The sequence below is a fragment of the Solanum verrucosum genome, unplaced genomic scaffold (assembly GCF_900185275.1).
Source record: "Solanum verrucosum unplaced genomic scaffold, falcon-dt-bn FXZP01000290.1, whole genome shotgun sequence".
NCBI classification, from domain to species: Eukaryota; Viridiplantae; Streptophyta; class Magnoliopsida; order Solanales; family Solanaceae; genus Solanum; species Solanum verrucosum.
The window spans coordinates 166,201-184,088 of NW_026019929.1; the positions used below are offsets into that span (position 1 = coordinate 166,201).

General features: G+C 33.3%; 1 protein-coding gene across 1 annotated transcript in view; it reads left to right on the plus strand.

Moving 5' to 3' along the window:
* The first annotated feature begins 1,783 nt into the window (after positions 1 to 1,783).
* The window catches only part of LOC125827819 (amino acid transporter AVT1C-like), a 32,474-nt gene continuing 16,369 nt past the window's right edge, over positions 1,784 to 17,888 (plus strand). Inside the window, exons 1-13 of the mRNA XM_049507177.1 lie at positions 1,784 to 1,927; positions 2,045 to 2,244; positions 2,962 to 3,290; positions 3,932 to 4,146; positions 5,103 to 5,126; positions 5,295 to 5,475; positions 6,132 to 6,351; positions 6,627 to 6,762; positions 6,840 to 6,883; positions 7,158 to 7,309; positions 7,515 to 7,558; positions 7,646 to 7,708; positions 7,930 to 8,341. Coding sequence (XP_049363134.1) covers positions 2,063 to 2,244; positions 2,962 to 3,290; positions 3,932 to 4,146; positions 5,103 to 5,126; positions 5,295 to 5,475; positions 6,132 to 6,351; positions 6,627 to 6,762; positions 6,840 to 6,883; positions 7,158 to 7,309; positions 7,515 to 7,558; positions 7,646 to 7,708; positions 7,930 to 8,025 — 1,686 coding nt within the window. The 5' untranslated portion in view covers positions 1,784 to 1,927; positions 2,045 to 2,062 and the 3' untranslated portion in view covers positions 8,026 to 8,341. Of the gene's footprint in view, positions 1,928 to 2,044; positions 2,245 to 2,961; positions 3,291 to 3,931; positions 4,147 to 5,102; positions 5,127 to 5,294; positions 5,476 to 6,131; positions 6,352 to 6,626; positions 6,763 to 6,839; positions 6,884 to 7,157; positions 7,310 to 7,514; positions 7,559 to 7,645; positions 7,709 to 7,929 lie in introns of the transcript that reaches the window.

Consider the following 17,888-nt stretch of genomic DNA (forward strand, 5'->3'; position numbering starts at 1 on the left):
ATATCCACGTGGACACCTATATATCTTTAAAATACACTATTAAATAGTGCAGAGGGTAAATAGGTCATGCCCAAAGTTTGAGATTGCTACAGTAATTTGGATCAAAGTTCAGATATATTTCAGACATTTTTCCTAATATAATTAAAAGTTTGTAATAGAAAGATACCACATTGATAGATCACATATATTTGTGTTTTTTTATTTTTTTTTAAAAATGTTTGCAATTACAAATAATTTCTAATTAAATAAATTATAATTTACACGTTATTAAATTGGGTTGAGAATTACAGTTTTAGCTAAAAAGACTAGAGATGTTAAATTGACAAAGTTGAGTGAATTTTGAAAGACAAACAAAATTAAGTGATTATAGGGAATTATTGAAAGTAGGATATCGAATTTGGAGTAATTTTCAAGCAAAAATGTATTTGTGAAATTTGTGTGCTAGTCCTAGTGATTTGCGATGATTATTGAACAAGTTAATTTCAATGTGATGATAAAATTTGTACTAAAGTTCTGATGAATTGATAATACACATGGTCACGAAAGTCTTTATTAATCCATTCGAAACTTTCAATAATATGTTAAAATTTGTGAATAAGTTATTTCCAAATTACCATAAAATTTATATCCAAATCTTGGTAATTAATCTGCCAAATTTGTAGTTAAGGTAAGTCTCTGTCCGTCAATTCAAACTTGTGGTGATGTGTTAGTTCTTGCAGCCAAATTTATTTAAATGAGATCAAAACCTAAATAATGACATGAAAGTATCCTATCTATGGGAAAAAAAATGCACTCTTCATTAGGGTTCTTTTTATTTTATTTTATTTTATTATAAATATGTCTCTTAACTTTGCTTCATTATGTCTTTCAACTTTGAATGTGTATAAGTAAACGCTTAAACTTATATAAAATTGAACAAACAGACAAATTCATCATATGTGACGTCCAGGGCCGGAGGCAGCATATACTTAGGGGGTTCGGTGGCGGAAAATATTTATAATTTATGCATGGTTAAAATTATTTGTTAGGTATGTATAATAGACGTTGAACCCCCTTCCACCAGTTCGTGTGTTTACTTCACAGATTTTGAACCCCCTTATTAAAAATTCTCGCTCTGCCACTAGTGATGTCCTACATGATGATTTTTTGTCTTATGTTGTATCCTACATGTATTATGTCACGTCAAACGTGTGTGTCTATTTATTCAATTTTATAGAAGTTTAATTGTTTACTGATACACACCCAAAATTGAAGGACATAAATGTTATTAAAACCAAATAAAAATGCATATTTATATATTATGTCTAAAGGGTTGTTTATATTTTAAAATTGTCCCTAATTACTTGTCCACTTTTTCTTTTATAGTTGTCCCTAATTACTTGGCAATTTTGACAAATCAAGAAAGGACAATTTTTTTTTACTTATTATACCCTCTATTAATTACTTTGAAAAAATATTAATTCATCCACTTCATAATTAATAGGGGTAAAATGGTAAACTTATCATATTAATAATTATTTTCTTTAATAGGTGTGTCAATTCAAAAGTGAACAAGTAAATAGGAATGGAAGAGTATTTAAGAAGACAAAAGAAAAACCAAAATACAAGTGGTGGTGCGGTGTTTGTGATTGTAAAATGTTCTGACTCAAGTTGTGAAGATGATTAGTAAATTCACACATTTTCTCTCTCCTCAATCCTCATCAATATCATATATGCAATAAATATGCCTCTATTGTATAAATAGAACATCAAATCTAGCTACCGTCAACTCAGCATTATTAGTATTTTGCATTGAAAAAGCCTTTTCACATAAAGGAGAGCTTTTCACTTCCTTTTTACTACTCTACTAGAATCTGCGAATTCGGATCTGTTCCTGAAAAGTTGATAGTATCTCTCAAATCTCGCTTCTGATTCATTTTCCTTTTGTGTGAGTGTGTTTTTCTTATATTACATCTCATTTTTACGTCCACATGCACGTGTGTATATGAAGATTCGATGTGGAAATAATTGGATTTTTGATTTTGATTAGATGACTGATGTGCAGGTTTCTGGAAGATAAAATATGAAGAATTCCATATCTGAACAGAGTTTCTACATAGAAAGTGAGGAAGAGGATGATGAACATTTGGAAAAACATGAAAATGAAGAAGAAGGAAATGAATCTGATTTTTCAAATGAAGATAATAATGATGATGAAACTAATCGACCAAATTCCTTAACCTCTGCTTGGCCACAGAGTTACAGGTACATTGTTTTATATCTTAATTTATCCTTGGATCTCGTTTTTTTTTCTCATGTTGATTGATGTAAGCATGTGAAATTGGATTAATTTATTATTAATGAGTAATGGAAACCATCTTATGTTCAGTTTCCTGGAATATTTGGAGCTAAAACCTTCTGAACGATTTTGATTCTAACTATTGGAATCCAGTTTTACTACTAAAATTGTTGGATTTGATAGTTATAGTGGCGTGACATGGCCTAAGATTTCGAAACCCTGTCTGAAGAGTATCTTAATTGAGGAGTTTAAATTTGGAAACCACACGAAGGAGAATGAAACTAACAAGGACATATGGCCAATCACTGGGATCCTTGAGAGACCAAGAAAACTAATGCATAACCTCTTTAAACTGAATTTTCCTTCAATAATTATTCAAAATGATGCCTGATGTGTGGGGAGCTTGCTTCTAGGCAGTCATACAAGCAACAGTTTATTTGCTGTTGATCTATAACAAAGCAGATCACTCTTCATGTAATGATTCATATTTTAGAGAGTTTTCTTTAGTTCCCAGATATTGGTACTGTCTCTAAAATAATTGACCATTTGATATGTTATCAAATTACTGCTATGATGTATATAAAACAATGCTGGATCATATGTAAATCTTTGACAAGGAATTGAAATTTGGCACTTATGTACATTGAATTCCCAATTCTAATCATCTTAAGTACCTCTTGTAGGCAATCTATGGATCTATACAGTAATGTACCATCTCCAAGTCTTCACTTCTTGGGAACACCTTCATTATCTCGGCTAGGAAGCTCATTCTTTGGCTCATCTCTCATAAGAAGACACACTCCTGAGGTATTGCCCTCTCTTCACAAGCCTCTAATACTACCAGCAGAAGAAGAAAAAGCACCTCACAGGCGTAGTTCTCATGGTTTGATACCTCCCCTACATCCGAGGAAGTCTTCTATTAAGAAAATACCTGATATTGAGAGACCTTCCAAGGATGCACATGGACTTCCAATTTCTAACCAAAGCACCTATGGCCAAGCAGTGGTAAATGGTAAGTTTCCTGAATATAATTTCATGTCATAGTGGATTTTTCCGTTTATTGATGAGCACTATGCCACCAAAAGATCGACATACCACTGTAATGCCATCAACAGTTCCCAATCTGCCATTTGACTTATTCTAAAGACATTAATTACGTATATCCTGTTGTGCTTATGGTGACATGCTTGTAACTGGTTAATGTTGAATGAAATCTGGCCCTCTAGTTGTTAGGTAAAAGGATAATTTAATTCATTTCTCTTGAGCTGTGATTTAAGTGAAATGGGGGATCTTATGATTAATTTTAATCTTTGGGAGTTTCTCTTGAGAAACACTGATACTCTTACATAATAAATGAATATAGAGCAACCAGAAATATGAGGCTTCTTCCTTCTAAAGTTGTAGCAAACCTTTATATTGCAGCATCTTTAGATATATAATAGCTGTTGTAGGCTGAAGTAAGGCATGCAATTGATCATGCAAGTATTACACAGAATATGTCTGTCATCATTGCAGGAGATTATTCATTTTGCTTACTAACACCTGTTACATCTTTGACATAAAGGAAAGCTCTTGGTTGTATTTCTCTATCTAAATTGATTGCCTGCAAAGTTAGTGAGGAACATTTTCTCATACATTCTTTGTTTCATACAGGCATGAATGTTCTCTGCGGAGTAGGCCTTCTTTCTACTCCTTATGCTGTGAAGGAAGGTGGATGGGCCGGACTTTCAATATTATTCATTTTCGGCATACTTTCTTTCTATACTGGCATGCTCCTGCGGTACTGCTTGGATAGCCAACCAGGGCTTGAGACGTACCCAGACATTGGTCAGGCTGCTTTTGGTACAATGGGACGAATTGTTATATCAGTAAGTTCCATTAACTTTTAAGTTGTCTTTTTTTTATTCTTGTACATCTGGTTATATAGAAGGCCTTGTTGACTTGTCCCACATTGGTGGAGGAAATGGGCTGTCGTCTCCTTATATTCTCTTGAGAAATCCTCACTTCTTGAGCTAGCTTTTGGGGTTGAGTTATGCCCAATCCAAAAGTAGCTACTCTTAACTAATGAATGTGCACAGGCAATAATGTTTTCTATTTAGCTGGGAGGGTGGAGAAAATGTGAGGATTTAATATTCTTAAATATGTGGTGAGGATCTAATATTCTTAAATATGTGGTGCTTTAAGTGGCGGAGCCAGAATTTTTAATAAGGGGGTTTAAAATCCGAAAAGTAAACACACGAACTAGTGGAAGGGGGTTTGACATCTATTATACATATCTAAAAAATAACTTTAACCATATATAAATAGTAATATTTTCCGTTGAAAGGGGTTCGGATGAACCCCTAAGTATATGCTGCCTCCGCCCCTGGGTGCTTTCATCTTTAGTAGACTGTATTCTGAGACAATTTTGTCACACCATTAAGATCCAGTAGTTGTAAAAACTGCTGTTTGAAGAGAAATGTGATCTTCATCTTCTAAATAGCCAGGTAGTATTATCAACTAGTGGGTATCTTGGCTAAATAAAATTGTTACCTACTGATGAGTGCATAAAAAATAAAGCTAGTAGAATTTGAACACATCACTGTGCAAAAATACTGAAATTAGATATTTTTATGCATTTATCATAGATAAAATCTTAAGAAAAAGAGAACACTCGGTTCTTACTTTTCTAGAATAACTCATAAAGGAATTTTTCACTCCAACAAATCCAATTTCCTTATTATTTTCCTTTTGCTGAATACTATGTTATATCTGACAAAGGGTTAAAAATATTTCTTGTTCTTGATACTAATTTGTTTATTTGTTTATGTTTTTGTGGATGCAGATAATCTTATATGTGGAATTATATGTAAGTTCATCTTAGCTATAAGTTTGTCATTTTTTTGCTTTTCCTAGCAAACCGATATGAGTTGCTGTTTTAATATCTAAAACATCTCGGCCATCTTGATATTGCTTCATTTCTAAATTATGTAGTATTTATGCTTTCTCTTTCTATCTATTTGTCCTTCAATTGTAGGCCTCCTGTGTTGAATACATAATCTTGGAGGGTGATAACTTGTCTGCTATATTTCCAAATGCACATTTAAGTTTGGGTGGGTTTGAGTTAGATGCTCGCCATCTTTTTGTTGTGATAGCTGCCCTGGCTATTCTTCCTACTGTTTGGCTGCGTGACCTCAGTGTCCTAAGTTATATCTCAGGTGAGTGACCAACTTCCTACAATAGGAGCTTCATGTCTGAACTGTCAAAATTATAATTTGATAGCATTCTCGTGTGCCTCAATGCTAAGTTGCTCGGACTCTCCAAAATTGCTACCGCACCCGTGTCGGATCCTTCAAAAATTCACTACTTTTGGAGGATCCAACACGCACCCATCGACATTTCTGAAGAGTCCGAGCAACATAGCCTCAATGCACCTATGTACCCATATGATAACATTGGTTAGAGGACAATTCATAAAACAGTGCCTACATACAGTAACCCTACAAGAAAAATGCAGATATATGGGGGTACTTGGTGTACATGTATAAAGATTTCTTGTACTCCTGAAAAACAAGTTCACAGGCTTCCATAGCGCCTATCGAGGATAGAGGAGAGAAATTTGCACTTCAATGATCCTGCGATTATATCATATCTGATGCAGATGTCTACATTATTGATTTGGGCTATCCTTAATTCCTTATGCGGCATACATAGAAACTTATTACTTATCTACAATTTTGTAGATTGTTTCGTTGTAGCTATAGACTTTCCAGTCAACAGAATTCTTGAAGTCTTAAATACGTTTTCTGTGGTTTTGATATGCAATTTGTAAGTGCTGAACTATGATTCTGAATTGACTGCTTGTAATTTTCAGTTGGAGGAGTTATTGCTTCTATTTTGGTGGTCCTTTGCTTGTACTGGGCTGGCTTGGTGGATCATGTAGGCTTTGAAAGCAAAGGGACTGTACTTAACCTACCAACTCTTCCTGTTGCTATTGGGCTTTATGGATTTTGTTACTCTGGGCATGCGGTCTTTCCCAATATATATACATCCCTAGCGGATCGTAGTCAATTTCCTGCAGTCCTCTTGACCAGGTATTTGTTCATAGATGTTGATTAAATTGGAGATATGCTCTAGGATAGGAATTCATGTTCCAGCTCTCTCTCTAGCAATCCATGCAAGCAAAATTTAAGACATACCGGGAACCTTACCCCATCATTCAGTAATCAGTACGAAGGTTGAATTCTAGAGCACATTATCAATGCCAACTTAGACAGATTATTCTGAAAATGATCCTGTGTTCCCAGAGTTTGTTTTGATGTCCAGTTTTTTCCTTATTTTGCAAACTTTGGGTTTAATTTGGATGCAGTTTTGGTTTGGTGACTCTGTTGTATGGTGGAACAGCTGTGTTGGGATACCTGATGTTTGGGGACTCAGCTGAATCCCAGTTTACTCTAAATTTGCCCAAAGGATTAATGGCTTCCAAGGTTGCTGTATGGACAACTGTAAGTAACTAACATTCTGATTGAGTTCTCTACCACCATTTGAAGATGTAATTAACTTGTATGTCCTTCTTTTGCAGGTTGTTAATCCTTTTACAAAATATCCTTTTCCTGAATCCATGGTGTGAATTTATCATCAATTCTGGTTCTCAGCTATTATGTTAAAATATGATACTTAAAAGACAGGAATCCTACTTTTTTCTGCTGCTGCTACATTAAGAATGAACAGATTTGAAAACCTGGATAATTTCATGCTGGCTGCTGCAAAAGTCATCAGCTAAAATTTAAGGCACTTCTGTCAAAAGATTCTTTTCTTTGTATTCCGTCTCATTTCATAAATGCAATTTTCTAAGGTGATATCTCTTGTAAAATAAAAAAAAATTGTCTTCCTTAATTAGATGTACATTTGCTTTAACTCTGTCTCCAGTAGCAATGAGTTTGGAGGAATTGTTGCCGTCAAAACACACCAAATCTCACGTGTACCCAATCCTCATTAGAACTGCATTGACAATCTCCACAGTAGTAGTTGGTCTTGCGGTTCCCTTTTTTGGTGAGTGTTGCTGCTTTGACTCCACGTATTCTTATCTCTCAGCAATTATCTTTTGATCCCATTAACCCTTTGGGAACAGTAATACTCAGTGGTCCTGCTATAACTTATGGTTATTGCATATCTCAGAGATCGTTTCATTTCCAACTAGACGTGCCCCTTCTCTTTGTAGCATTGCATAAATTAAGCATTAGTATTTATCCTGCAGGTTTGGTAATGGCTTTGATTGGATCTTTACTTACAATGCTAGTAGTGAGTCCTTTTACACATTCTCTTAAGTTTGTTTGCTAGTGCTATTTATCATCATAAATCTGTACTAATTCGAAGCTCTATTTCCAGACTCTAATACTACCTTGTGTTTGCTTCCTGAGAATCTTGAAGGGGAAAACAAGCCACCTTCAGGTATGGAGAAGCCCATATCCCTTTACTATTCTCTTTTCGTGTCTGACGTTACAATTTGACTAGTTAATCATACTTTGTATTAGTTGAGATATTTTTCTTGAAAAATATCTTATCCCAAAAATATTACATTATGACAATATGTGCATCTCAACTACTTAACCATGCTATGCTGGAAGTATTCACAGGTAATGGAACTTGTTTTATCCTTTCTATGCGTGCAGGTTACCATATGTGTCTTTATTATCACAGTAGGTACTGCATCTGCATTGATCGGTTCGTATTCAGCTCTCTCCAAGATCATCCAGAGCATGATTTAAATTTTGGTAATACTATGGCACCAGATGTTTTTGAGCTTAGAGTTCATTAAGTTTCTAATCATATAGATTTCACAAGTTCCTATTTTCTTGGAAGAGATCGCGCCCATACTCTATTTTCAGGCTAGTGATTTTGATAATGATTCTTTTATATTCTTAAATACATCTGCAGTTCAGTTGTATTTTAGAGAGAAAAAATACACTTCTATTTCATTAATTTTTTTTCTTATTCTTAGAATGTTATTTGAAGGGGACAAATCCAAATCTCATTTCAATTTGTATTGCAAATTCCATATGTTATTTTGTTTTTACATGCTAATTCAGTCTTGGAATCTTCTTTTCGATACGTACACAGGAGAGATCTCCAATGAAGCAGTATGATTTCTTACCCAAGACCAGTTACTTGAATAAAAAGAAGTCCCATTATGTGGAAGTGTTATTGGAGAAATGAAATGTTAAATTTAGTAGTCTCGTTGTCCATTTTTAATTGTCATGTTACGTTTTTCGAAAGTTAATTTGACTAATTTTTAAAGTTCAATTAGATTACATTAATTCGATGATTTAAACAAAATATTAGATATTCAAAAACTATACAAAAAGTACTATAAATTTCATTTTTTTGCATATCAATATGGTGAAAAAATATATCGTTAGTGTTAGACAAAGTTATTATCGTTTGATTCTAAAAAAAGGAAACTATGATAATCAAAAGTGGACGGAGTAGTAAGAGTTTAGAATTAATTGTTGGAGCTACCAAATAAAAAGTTGCAATTATTGATATCACTTGTGAAATTAGTCAAAATAAATACTTACTCTATACAAAATTATGTATAAGATGAATTATCTAAATTCTCGTCAAAAGAAATGTGAACTTGAAGTTTAAGAGATAATTCATTTGTAAAATGTTGCAAATCAATTGTTAAATATATTTGCTAACCCTTTATTTAAGTTAAGTGGCAAATGCTTTAATAGAAAGTCCTTGAAAGATAGAGTTTATGCATGCTTCAAGCGTGATAGACCAATTGATTCTAAACATAAAACTCCTTAATTAAGAAAGAAGAGTAACAAATGATCAAGATATATAACCATGAAAATGAGTCAAGTGCTTTAAAAGAGCACCATATGGTCAAGATGATTATGATACTTAGGCAAGTGCTTTAAAAGAGAACCATGACATAACACTTTATAAAACTTTGATAAAGGTTCAACTACCTCAGATTGATGAAAATAGAAAGATCCCAATAAGTTATGTTGTATTGAAATCGAGTCAAATAACCATAGAGGATATTTTCAATATAACGTAGCACTCAATTTTATAAATGGTAATAACAATCTTGAGTTTGAATCTGTCAAATAGTGTGGACAGATAAAAAATTATTCAAATAAAATATACAATCCAAGTATTTTTTTTACTACACTTGAAAAAGCGATGTGTTGAACTTATAATCCATAGGTCAAAGTATAATGTCAGTGGAGTACAAATAGCTTATTGTGCGGAAAATATAACTATAAGATATAAAGTACGACCTATGCCTTGGAGTATAAAGATTTTTCATAAAAGTATTGACATTATTGTATAGAGATATGTTCTCTTGTGGTGGATGCAATGAGATTTAATCTTTCACTTTAACAATAGATGAAGTGTTTGAATACATATAATGAATAATTGTCATTTCTAATTAGACGGTAAATGTTATATAAAAATCCTTGAAAAAATTAAAAGGTCTTATAGCGATATTTTTATTGAGTACCCCAACGGTTGTAATTGTGAGATTACTTAATAAAAGAAAAGATAGATCGATTTCGATCTCATAAAAATGGTTAGAAAATATCATGTATTAGTAAAATTGATTCACTTACATATCTTGCTATTACTATACAAGAGATAATATTTTTTGTTAATGTGCAATAAAGACATAATTTCACTTTTATGTAGAGATATTTGAGTTAAATCAAATATTGATATTAATTTATGTTATCAAGAAATTTTGGATTTATGCAAATGCAAGAAGATAATTTAATCTACATAATAAAAGTTATGTATTTACATGTGAGAATATTGTCATATTATCATATTCGACGAGACAACCAGACATTGGTACTTATAAGGCATGCCAAGATACCAATTAACCAAGTAACTCCACATATAAAAATATATGTGATTTTCTTTGAAAAGAAGACATAAGCTTAAACAGAACACATAAAATTGAAATGTGTTGTCTTAGAGAAATAATGTGATATTTTATAGGGGGGAGCACTAAGATACTTGTCATACTCTTTTCCCCTTAGTTTGATTTTGTCCCACTAGATTTTTCTAGCAAGATTTTTAACGAGCTAACAAATAGTAATACTTTTTATATAAAAAAAATATTCAGTACTATCTCTGTCTCCTTTTAATTGTCATAATTTCCTTTTTAGAGTCAAACTATAAGTACTTTAACTAACATTTTATGATGTATTTTTTCATCATATTGATGTGCAAAAAATATGCAATTTATAATACTTTTCGTATAGTTCTTGAATATCTAAATTTTTTGTTTAAAATATCGAATTAATATAATCTAATTTCATTTTGAAAAATAGTCACATTGACTTTTGAAAAGCTCAACATGACAATTAAAAGTGAATGGAGGAGTAAGATTTTAACAAAACACATTATCTATCAATGGATATCTAAAGGGGGAGTGTTGTAAATATTTGTAAATATTACTCCCTTTGCCCATAAGTACTTGTCCACTTTTGAATTGACACACCTATTAAAAAAACAATTATTGGCATAGTGAGTTTACCATTTTACCCTATTAATTATGAAGTGAATGAATTTAAAACTTAAGATTTTCAAGAAATTCTACCTTTTTCAAAATAATTAATTGATGGTATAATAAGTAAAAAAAAAATTGTCCTATTTTAATGTGTCAAAATAGATAAGTAATTAAGGACAACTAATAAATGAAAAGTGGACAAATAATTAGGGATAGAGACATTATTATCTTAATTGTGAATGTCTATAACTTTTAGCTGCAAATCAACTCATAATTTTCCCCACCTTCTCACAGATTAATGTCATGTTTATGACACCTTTCGATGTTCCCCAATGTAATTTTATAAATAGATGTAGTTTGATATTCCTTCCGTTTATTTTTAATTGCCATGGTTTCTTTTTTTAAAGTCAAACGTTAAGAACTTTGACTAATATTTTATGATGTATTTTTCATCATATTAATATGCAAAAAATTGCAATTTATAATACTTTTTTATAGTTTTTGAATATCTAAATTTTTTTGTTTAAAATATAAAATTAATATAATCTAATTTAACTTTGAAAATTAGTCAAATTGACTTTCAAAAGCGTAACATGACAATTAAAAGTGGACAGATGGAGTAATTATTACTCCCTCTGTCCCATATTAGTTGATCATTATACTAAAAATAATTGTCTCATATTAGTTGATCACCTTACTAAATCAAGAAAACATTAATTAAATTTTTCATAAATTACCCTTGCAAATAATTCTTTTTAAAAGTGTTCATATTTGTTTGTAAAATTTCCAACAAGTTTTTTAATGGGTGAATCAGTAATTTATCTTCGTATTTATGATTTCTTAAGTATCGTGCAAAATGGAAAATGATCAACTAATATGGACAGAGAAAGTAGTATTCTTTATGTTTTATCTTTATTATTAATTTACTTATTTCCAAAATTATTTTTCAAAATCTATATACTAAACTTCAATTAATAGAGAGGTAGTTTGATAAAATAGTCATGTGATTGATATTTTTTTACTGAGTATGTCAAATCTAAATTTGACTAAATAAAAGTGAACGGAGAAAGTATGTAGTTACTTCCATCTGTCCCCTAATTACTTGTCCACTTTTTCTTTTGTAGTTGTTCCTAATTACTTGTTCATTTTTGACAAATCAAGAAAAGACAATGTTTTTACTTATTATACCCTCAATTAATTACTTTGAAAAAGATAGAACTTCTTGAAAATCTTAAGTTTTTAGTCCATCCACTTCATGATTAATAAGGTTAAAATGATATACTCACTATATTAATAATTATTTTTTTAATAGATGTGTCAATTCAAAAATTGACAAGTAATTAGAGACAAAAGAAGTACCTGATAAACACGGAAGATGATTAAATGGTATTCGACTTTTAGACATGCATGACGCACGTGGTCATTGTTCTTGAAAAAATAAATATTTTTTTCTATTTTTCTTTTCTATTATTCTATAAAAGGGAGTTTACTAGGTGAACCAGGCAGGACGTCAACATGCTTGCCTGGCAATTATAAGGGCAAATTGGTAATTTCAGCTTACCCAAGTAAGTCTCAGATAATTTCAGCTTCTGCCGCGTGTTCACACTCTTATCTATCTTTCTGCACTCATGTAACTTTCTTCAGAAGATGTGATTTCTGCTGCTTCGTCTACTAATTTCTTCTCATATTTCCCTAATCCTTCGTCCATTGATTTCAGGTAATACTTCCTTTGGATTTCTTCTGATGTGCACTGAATTTGTCCGTCTTTAGTTAAACATATTCTTCCTACTTCGGATCGATCTAGCTTCCATAGCTTTCTCCAGTTTTCATACCTTACTGTTGGTTCATAATCATGGAAAGTGAATATGTACTAACAAGAAACTGAGGTTTTTAAGAAACCTTCATCACTACTGTTACTTCTATTTGAATCTTACAAGTTGCGTCTGCTTGATTTCTTTGTTAAAAATAGGTATGTGAAAGTAGTATTCAAGATTAAAAGTTTATGAACTGTTATACCAATGTCAAACTTAAGTCATAGTCACACTTTATCTCTATAAATTAAACGAATTACTCATAATCTTAATTACTGCTTCACTGTGTAGAGTTGAACGACAACTTAAGTTTATAGACGCTTAAGTTAATGTTATGTATACTCAAATTGCCGCATTACATCAACAAAATGTGGATGCTTATTTCAGGACAAAGCTGCTCTATGAGCTATTGAAGTTAAGAAGTATCTTCAATTTCTTCGCAATTCTTATTATTGTTGCACCACCACTTAATAAGATTTTTTTCTTTTTGACCTTTCCATGTACAATACCTTATTTAATGTAGCAGAAGAATATGTTCTGTTAATACTGAATCCTTTTGATTGTACCTCCTCCATTAGAAATGCCTGCCTTCAGACTCAACAAAGTCCTACAGAACAGTCCACCATTATGATGCAGGTATTTTACTTTTATTTGTATAATTATAATCTTATTTTGCCCTGCACATAATTTACACTGCAACGCAAACGTTTAAACTTCATCTTATTCCTGCTTTTTCTTCAAAAATACACAGAATCTACTGCTGACAATTCACCAAAGAAACAATACAATAGATATAATGATACTCACTATGGTTAACAAACTAAGAAAAATTTCTTACATTTCTTATAATTTCAGTTTTTTCTCACTACTTATATTCTTTAATTCATGTAGATTAGTGCAAGTAGGAACGTATGCCTGTAAACATATTCACATTATCGATGGATTTAATTTTTTTTTTCTCCAATTTTACTGTTTGGGTTGTAGCTTAACTTGATTGCATGATAGTGTCACTGCCGTTTTCTCTTCCTCCCCTATGTTGTTTCCATTCATAGCTTTGTATTTCAATTCTTTTTGTACTCTTTTGTTATTGAAATGTAGCATTTCTTCCGCTATGTTCTTCCATAGTTGCCCCATTTGACGATCATAACAAATTATCTACTTTTTAATTGTCTGCTTATCTTCGCTTTGCTTCTCTGCTTCCACATAAATTCATCTCTCAAGTTTGTCGGCTCCCCAAAAAATACCGGCAATCCCTTTCATCCTTTCGATTGGCGTTACAAACTCAGGTATGTTTTTACCCAAATCTTCTTTTCTTTTTCTCAGTTCGTCTTCCACTCTTCTGTTCCTTTAAAGTGCTCTTCAATTTTCTCATTTTCTTGATTGAATTGGATGGCTTCTGATGGAAAGATTAAACTTTCAATGCAATAAATTATTGTTGTATTCATGAACTAATTTTTGTGTAGTTGGGAAGGCATGGCAACAACTCATTGGCAAGTTCATAAGAGCTATCTTCTGTTGTCAACTTTATAACTAAAAAAATGACTAATCGCTGCTTCGTCAACTTTTCCGTCCATTGTGAGTGTGGTACACACCTCAAATTTTCTCTAAAGAAGATAGTTATTTAATTCGCGTGTTTTGCACTTTGTACATTGTTAATCAGAGTAGTAACCTTGAAAACTTTTACATTACTAAGAGGCACTTATGCATATTCCTAAATAGTAACTCTATTTCACAGGAGATTGGCCGCAACTCAAAGATTGAAATAGCAGTGATAAAGCACAGCCTGCAGAGTTTGCAGCAGCCTGTTCATCATCAGCACCTTAGAGGGATTGGTTCAAATGCCAACCCAAACCATATGTATAGACTAGCCAGTCGACAAGATTCAGAGACATCCCCAGACGTGATCACAGGTACCTTATCTGTTTTCTCGCATGATCTATACAATTTGATAGACCCAGGAGCTATTCTCTCATATATTGCTTCACTTGTAACTAAAAAGTTTGAAATAGAGTCAGAGTTGTTATCTGAACCATTTGTAGTATTGACTCCAGTAGGAGAGTGTCATAACTACACAGGTCTATTATGATTGTGTAGTGAGTATGTCACCGGATACCTTAGCTAACTTGATTTAACTGGAAAGCGCAAGTATTCACAACCTATAAATTTGTACACACATGTGACTGAGTTGAACAGTCGGAATGTTATGTATTAGGCTTTCTCTCACCAAAACTAATGAAATTATTAAAAAACAATTGTGGTTTTTTGTTATTGTCGGTTGTTCCTCTTTACTGTGTGCTTAATTACCGACGGGTGGAGGGTTATTGTAACATCCGGCAATGTGAAATAATTGAAGAGGCTTAGAATTGGAAATTTTCATTTTTGGAAAGAATTTTAAAGTTTTGGAAAGGGAAAATGCATAAGTACCCCCCCAGCCTATGCTCGAAATCCCAGAGACACACCTAACCTTTACTAAGGTCCTATTACCCCCCCAAACTTAATTTATCTATAATATTCTACCCCTTTTCGGGCTACGTGGCACTATCCTTGAAAAAAATGTCAACATGCGCTGGGCCCACATGACAGTGCCACGTAGGCAAAAAAGGGGTAGAATATTACATATAAAATATGTTCGGGGGGGGGGGGGGGTAATAGGACCTTAGTAAAGGTTAGGTGTGTCTCTGGGATTTCGGATATAGGCTGGGGGGTACTTATGCATTTTCCCTTTTGGAAATTTGGCTAAGTATGGAAATCAATGAATTTTTGGCCAACTTTGAGCTGTCGTAACTCCTAGCTCAGGATGAGTTAAGAGTAGTTCCAGTTATGATTGTGAAGCTTGTGGAATGATCTTTCCAACGCCACCGAGTTTGCTTGATTTCGAGTTCGTATGAGTGAGATATCATTTAAAGTTGGGCAGTTGGCAGGGAATCCGTCCGGAAATTTTAAGGGCATTTTGGTCTTTTTCCTAGCCATTTCTTTTGGGAATATATTGTTGTGTTAGGTTGATATTGGGATCATTTTGTTCCATTTTAAGAGAGTGAAATCTAGGGCTTGAGAGTGAAGAAGAGAAGAAGGAGAAGAAGAAGAGGAGAAAGAGAAGATCGTCGTGGTATCGTCGGGGGTGATCCCTATTAGGTATGTGAGTCTTTAGTGTTGGGTGATCCTTTCCCCCCCACACAAAACTCTTTTTTATTATTGAGTAAAGATTGGATTTGTTGTTGAAGTTGTTAGTTATTGTTCTTGTTGAAGTTTATGGTTGTGTTGGTTGAAGTTTGTGGTTGTGTTGTTGAAGTTTCTTGTGGGTTTGGTGTATTTTTTCGGTGGAGTTTTTGAGTTGAATCTATGGTATATTGAGGGTTTTAATGATTCTATGTGATTTGGGGAAGAAACCATTCGATTTTAGGAGAAATAAGGTGAGAAAACGAGAAAATAAACTTGCTGAAATTTCTGGGTTGGGGGCCTGGCGCGACGCGCCTGCCAGAGCGCCCTAAACTCACCTCTGAAGTTTAGGGGCTGGCGCTCCGCGCCACCCATGGCGCCAGGGTCACTTGCCCCATCTAGTTGTCGTCGGTTGCCCCGTTTGAGTTCATTTAAAGTGCGCATTCACTCCTTTTCAATTCTAACTACTCTAAGCTACTTCTAAACATCTAAAAGTCATTCCTAACATGATCAAAATCTTGAATTCATAATTCAAATTCAAGGTAGAGTTGAGAGTTATGTTTAAACCTTGTTTTAAGACTTAAGCTTAGAAGTTGAGCAAGTCAAAGCAAGTCTTTAGAGCTTTTCAAGAGTCGTTGTTAAACGTTTCAACTTCGTTTTAAGGTTCAAGTTTCAAGTCGAGAAAAAGGGTATAGAGTTTCAAGCTAAGTGAGGAGTCTCGAATTCCAAGTTAAGTATAGAGTTCCAAGTTAAGTATAGAGTTTCAAGGCAAGAAAAGAGTCTCAAGTTTCAAGTTAAGTAAAGAGTAAAGAGTAAAGAGATACAGTTTCAAGTCGAGTAAAGAGTATCGAGTTTCAAGTCAAGTCAAGAGTTTCCAGTTAAGTCAAGAGTTTCGAGATAAGTCAAGAGTCAAGAGTTGAGGGTATTTCTCAAAAGTTATTAGGGAACTAAGTATTTCCCAAAGAAGTTTATAAGTGTTTTTACATTTAAGTTGAGAGGAAACTGAGATTTCCAAAAGAGTTTTGAGAAGTTTGAGCACTATCTCTTTTAAAAAGAAAAGATGAGTTTTGCGAAAGAGTTTCTAAAAACATGATTAGTATGAAAAATCGAGTATGTCATCAATGTTTAAACAGTATGGTCTCTAGATATACCATCAATGTTTAAGCAGTATGAGTATCTCGAGTCATCAATGATCATATTAAAAATATGGTTTCGATTTGTTGTTTTTAGAAAGAGTTTTCGAGAGCCTTTGGGCTAAGTTTTGAGTAATTATCTCAACTAAAGAAAGAGGTGTTTAAAACACTAATGAGCTAAAGTATTTTTGGGAGTAGTCTTGAGTACCGCATTGGGGACACGAGTTCATATTAACTCAACTCTCCATAAGAGCCATATAGCCAAACATGGGATTTCTTGGATCATACTTTTTAGATGATCACGAAAGTTAAGCTAGTGGATCCATTAAGCCAAAGTTAAAGTTAGCTTCCTATATCACGACAAGGTATAGGATGGTCCTTGGGCAACGTGAGGTAAAACGTTGTATCACTACTTAAGCATGTAGTGGTGCTTGTCGGTTAAAGAACTCCCACAGTAGAAAGAGCTTGGTTCCTCGAGAAGTTCTACTTAGTGTGGATGGGGGTATAGGACTTCATTCATGCATTGCACAAGTAGACTTTGAAAGGAAGCATGGTATTTTCATGATATTATAAATATGATTTTTACGTCATGTTTTAAATAGTTTTACAAGCTTTATATATTGCATGTGTCGTATTGCTATATATATTGAGTTCAGTTATTCATGAGTTGAACAGAGCCAAGGTAAGAGTTCCTTTGTACTCTTTTCAAGCTTAAGTTGTGGTTTAGCTTTCCAGCTCGCATACTCGTACATTCAATGTACTGATGTCAGTTGGCCTGTATCGGTTTATGATGCAGACGCAGGTACCCAGGATCAGCATCCAGCACGCCGTTGATCCAGTTGAGCATTCCAGAGTCAGTGGTGAGCCTCCTTGCTTTTCGGAGGACTCGGTTATTTGTGTTCTTAAATTTTGTTTTATTAGGATGTTGCGGGGTCTGTCCCAACATCCATCTCAGTATTTTAGAGGCTTCATAGACAGTCAGTCAATTAGTATTGAGTCTCTCA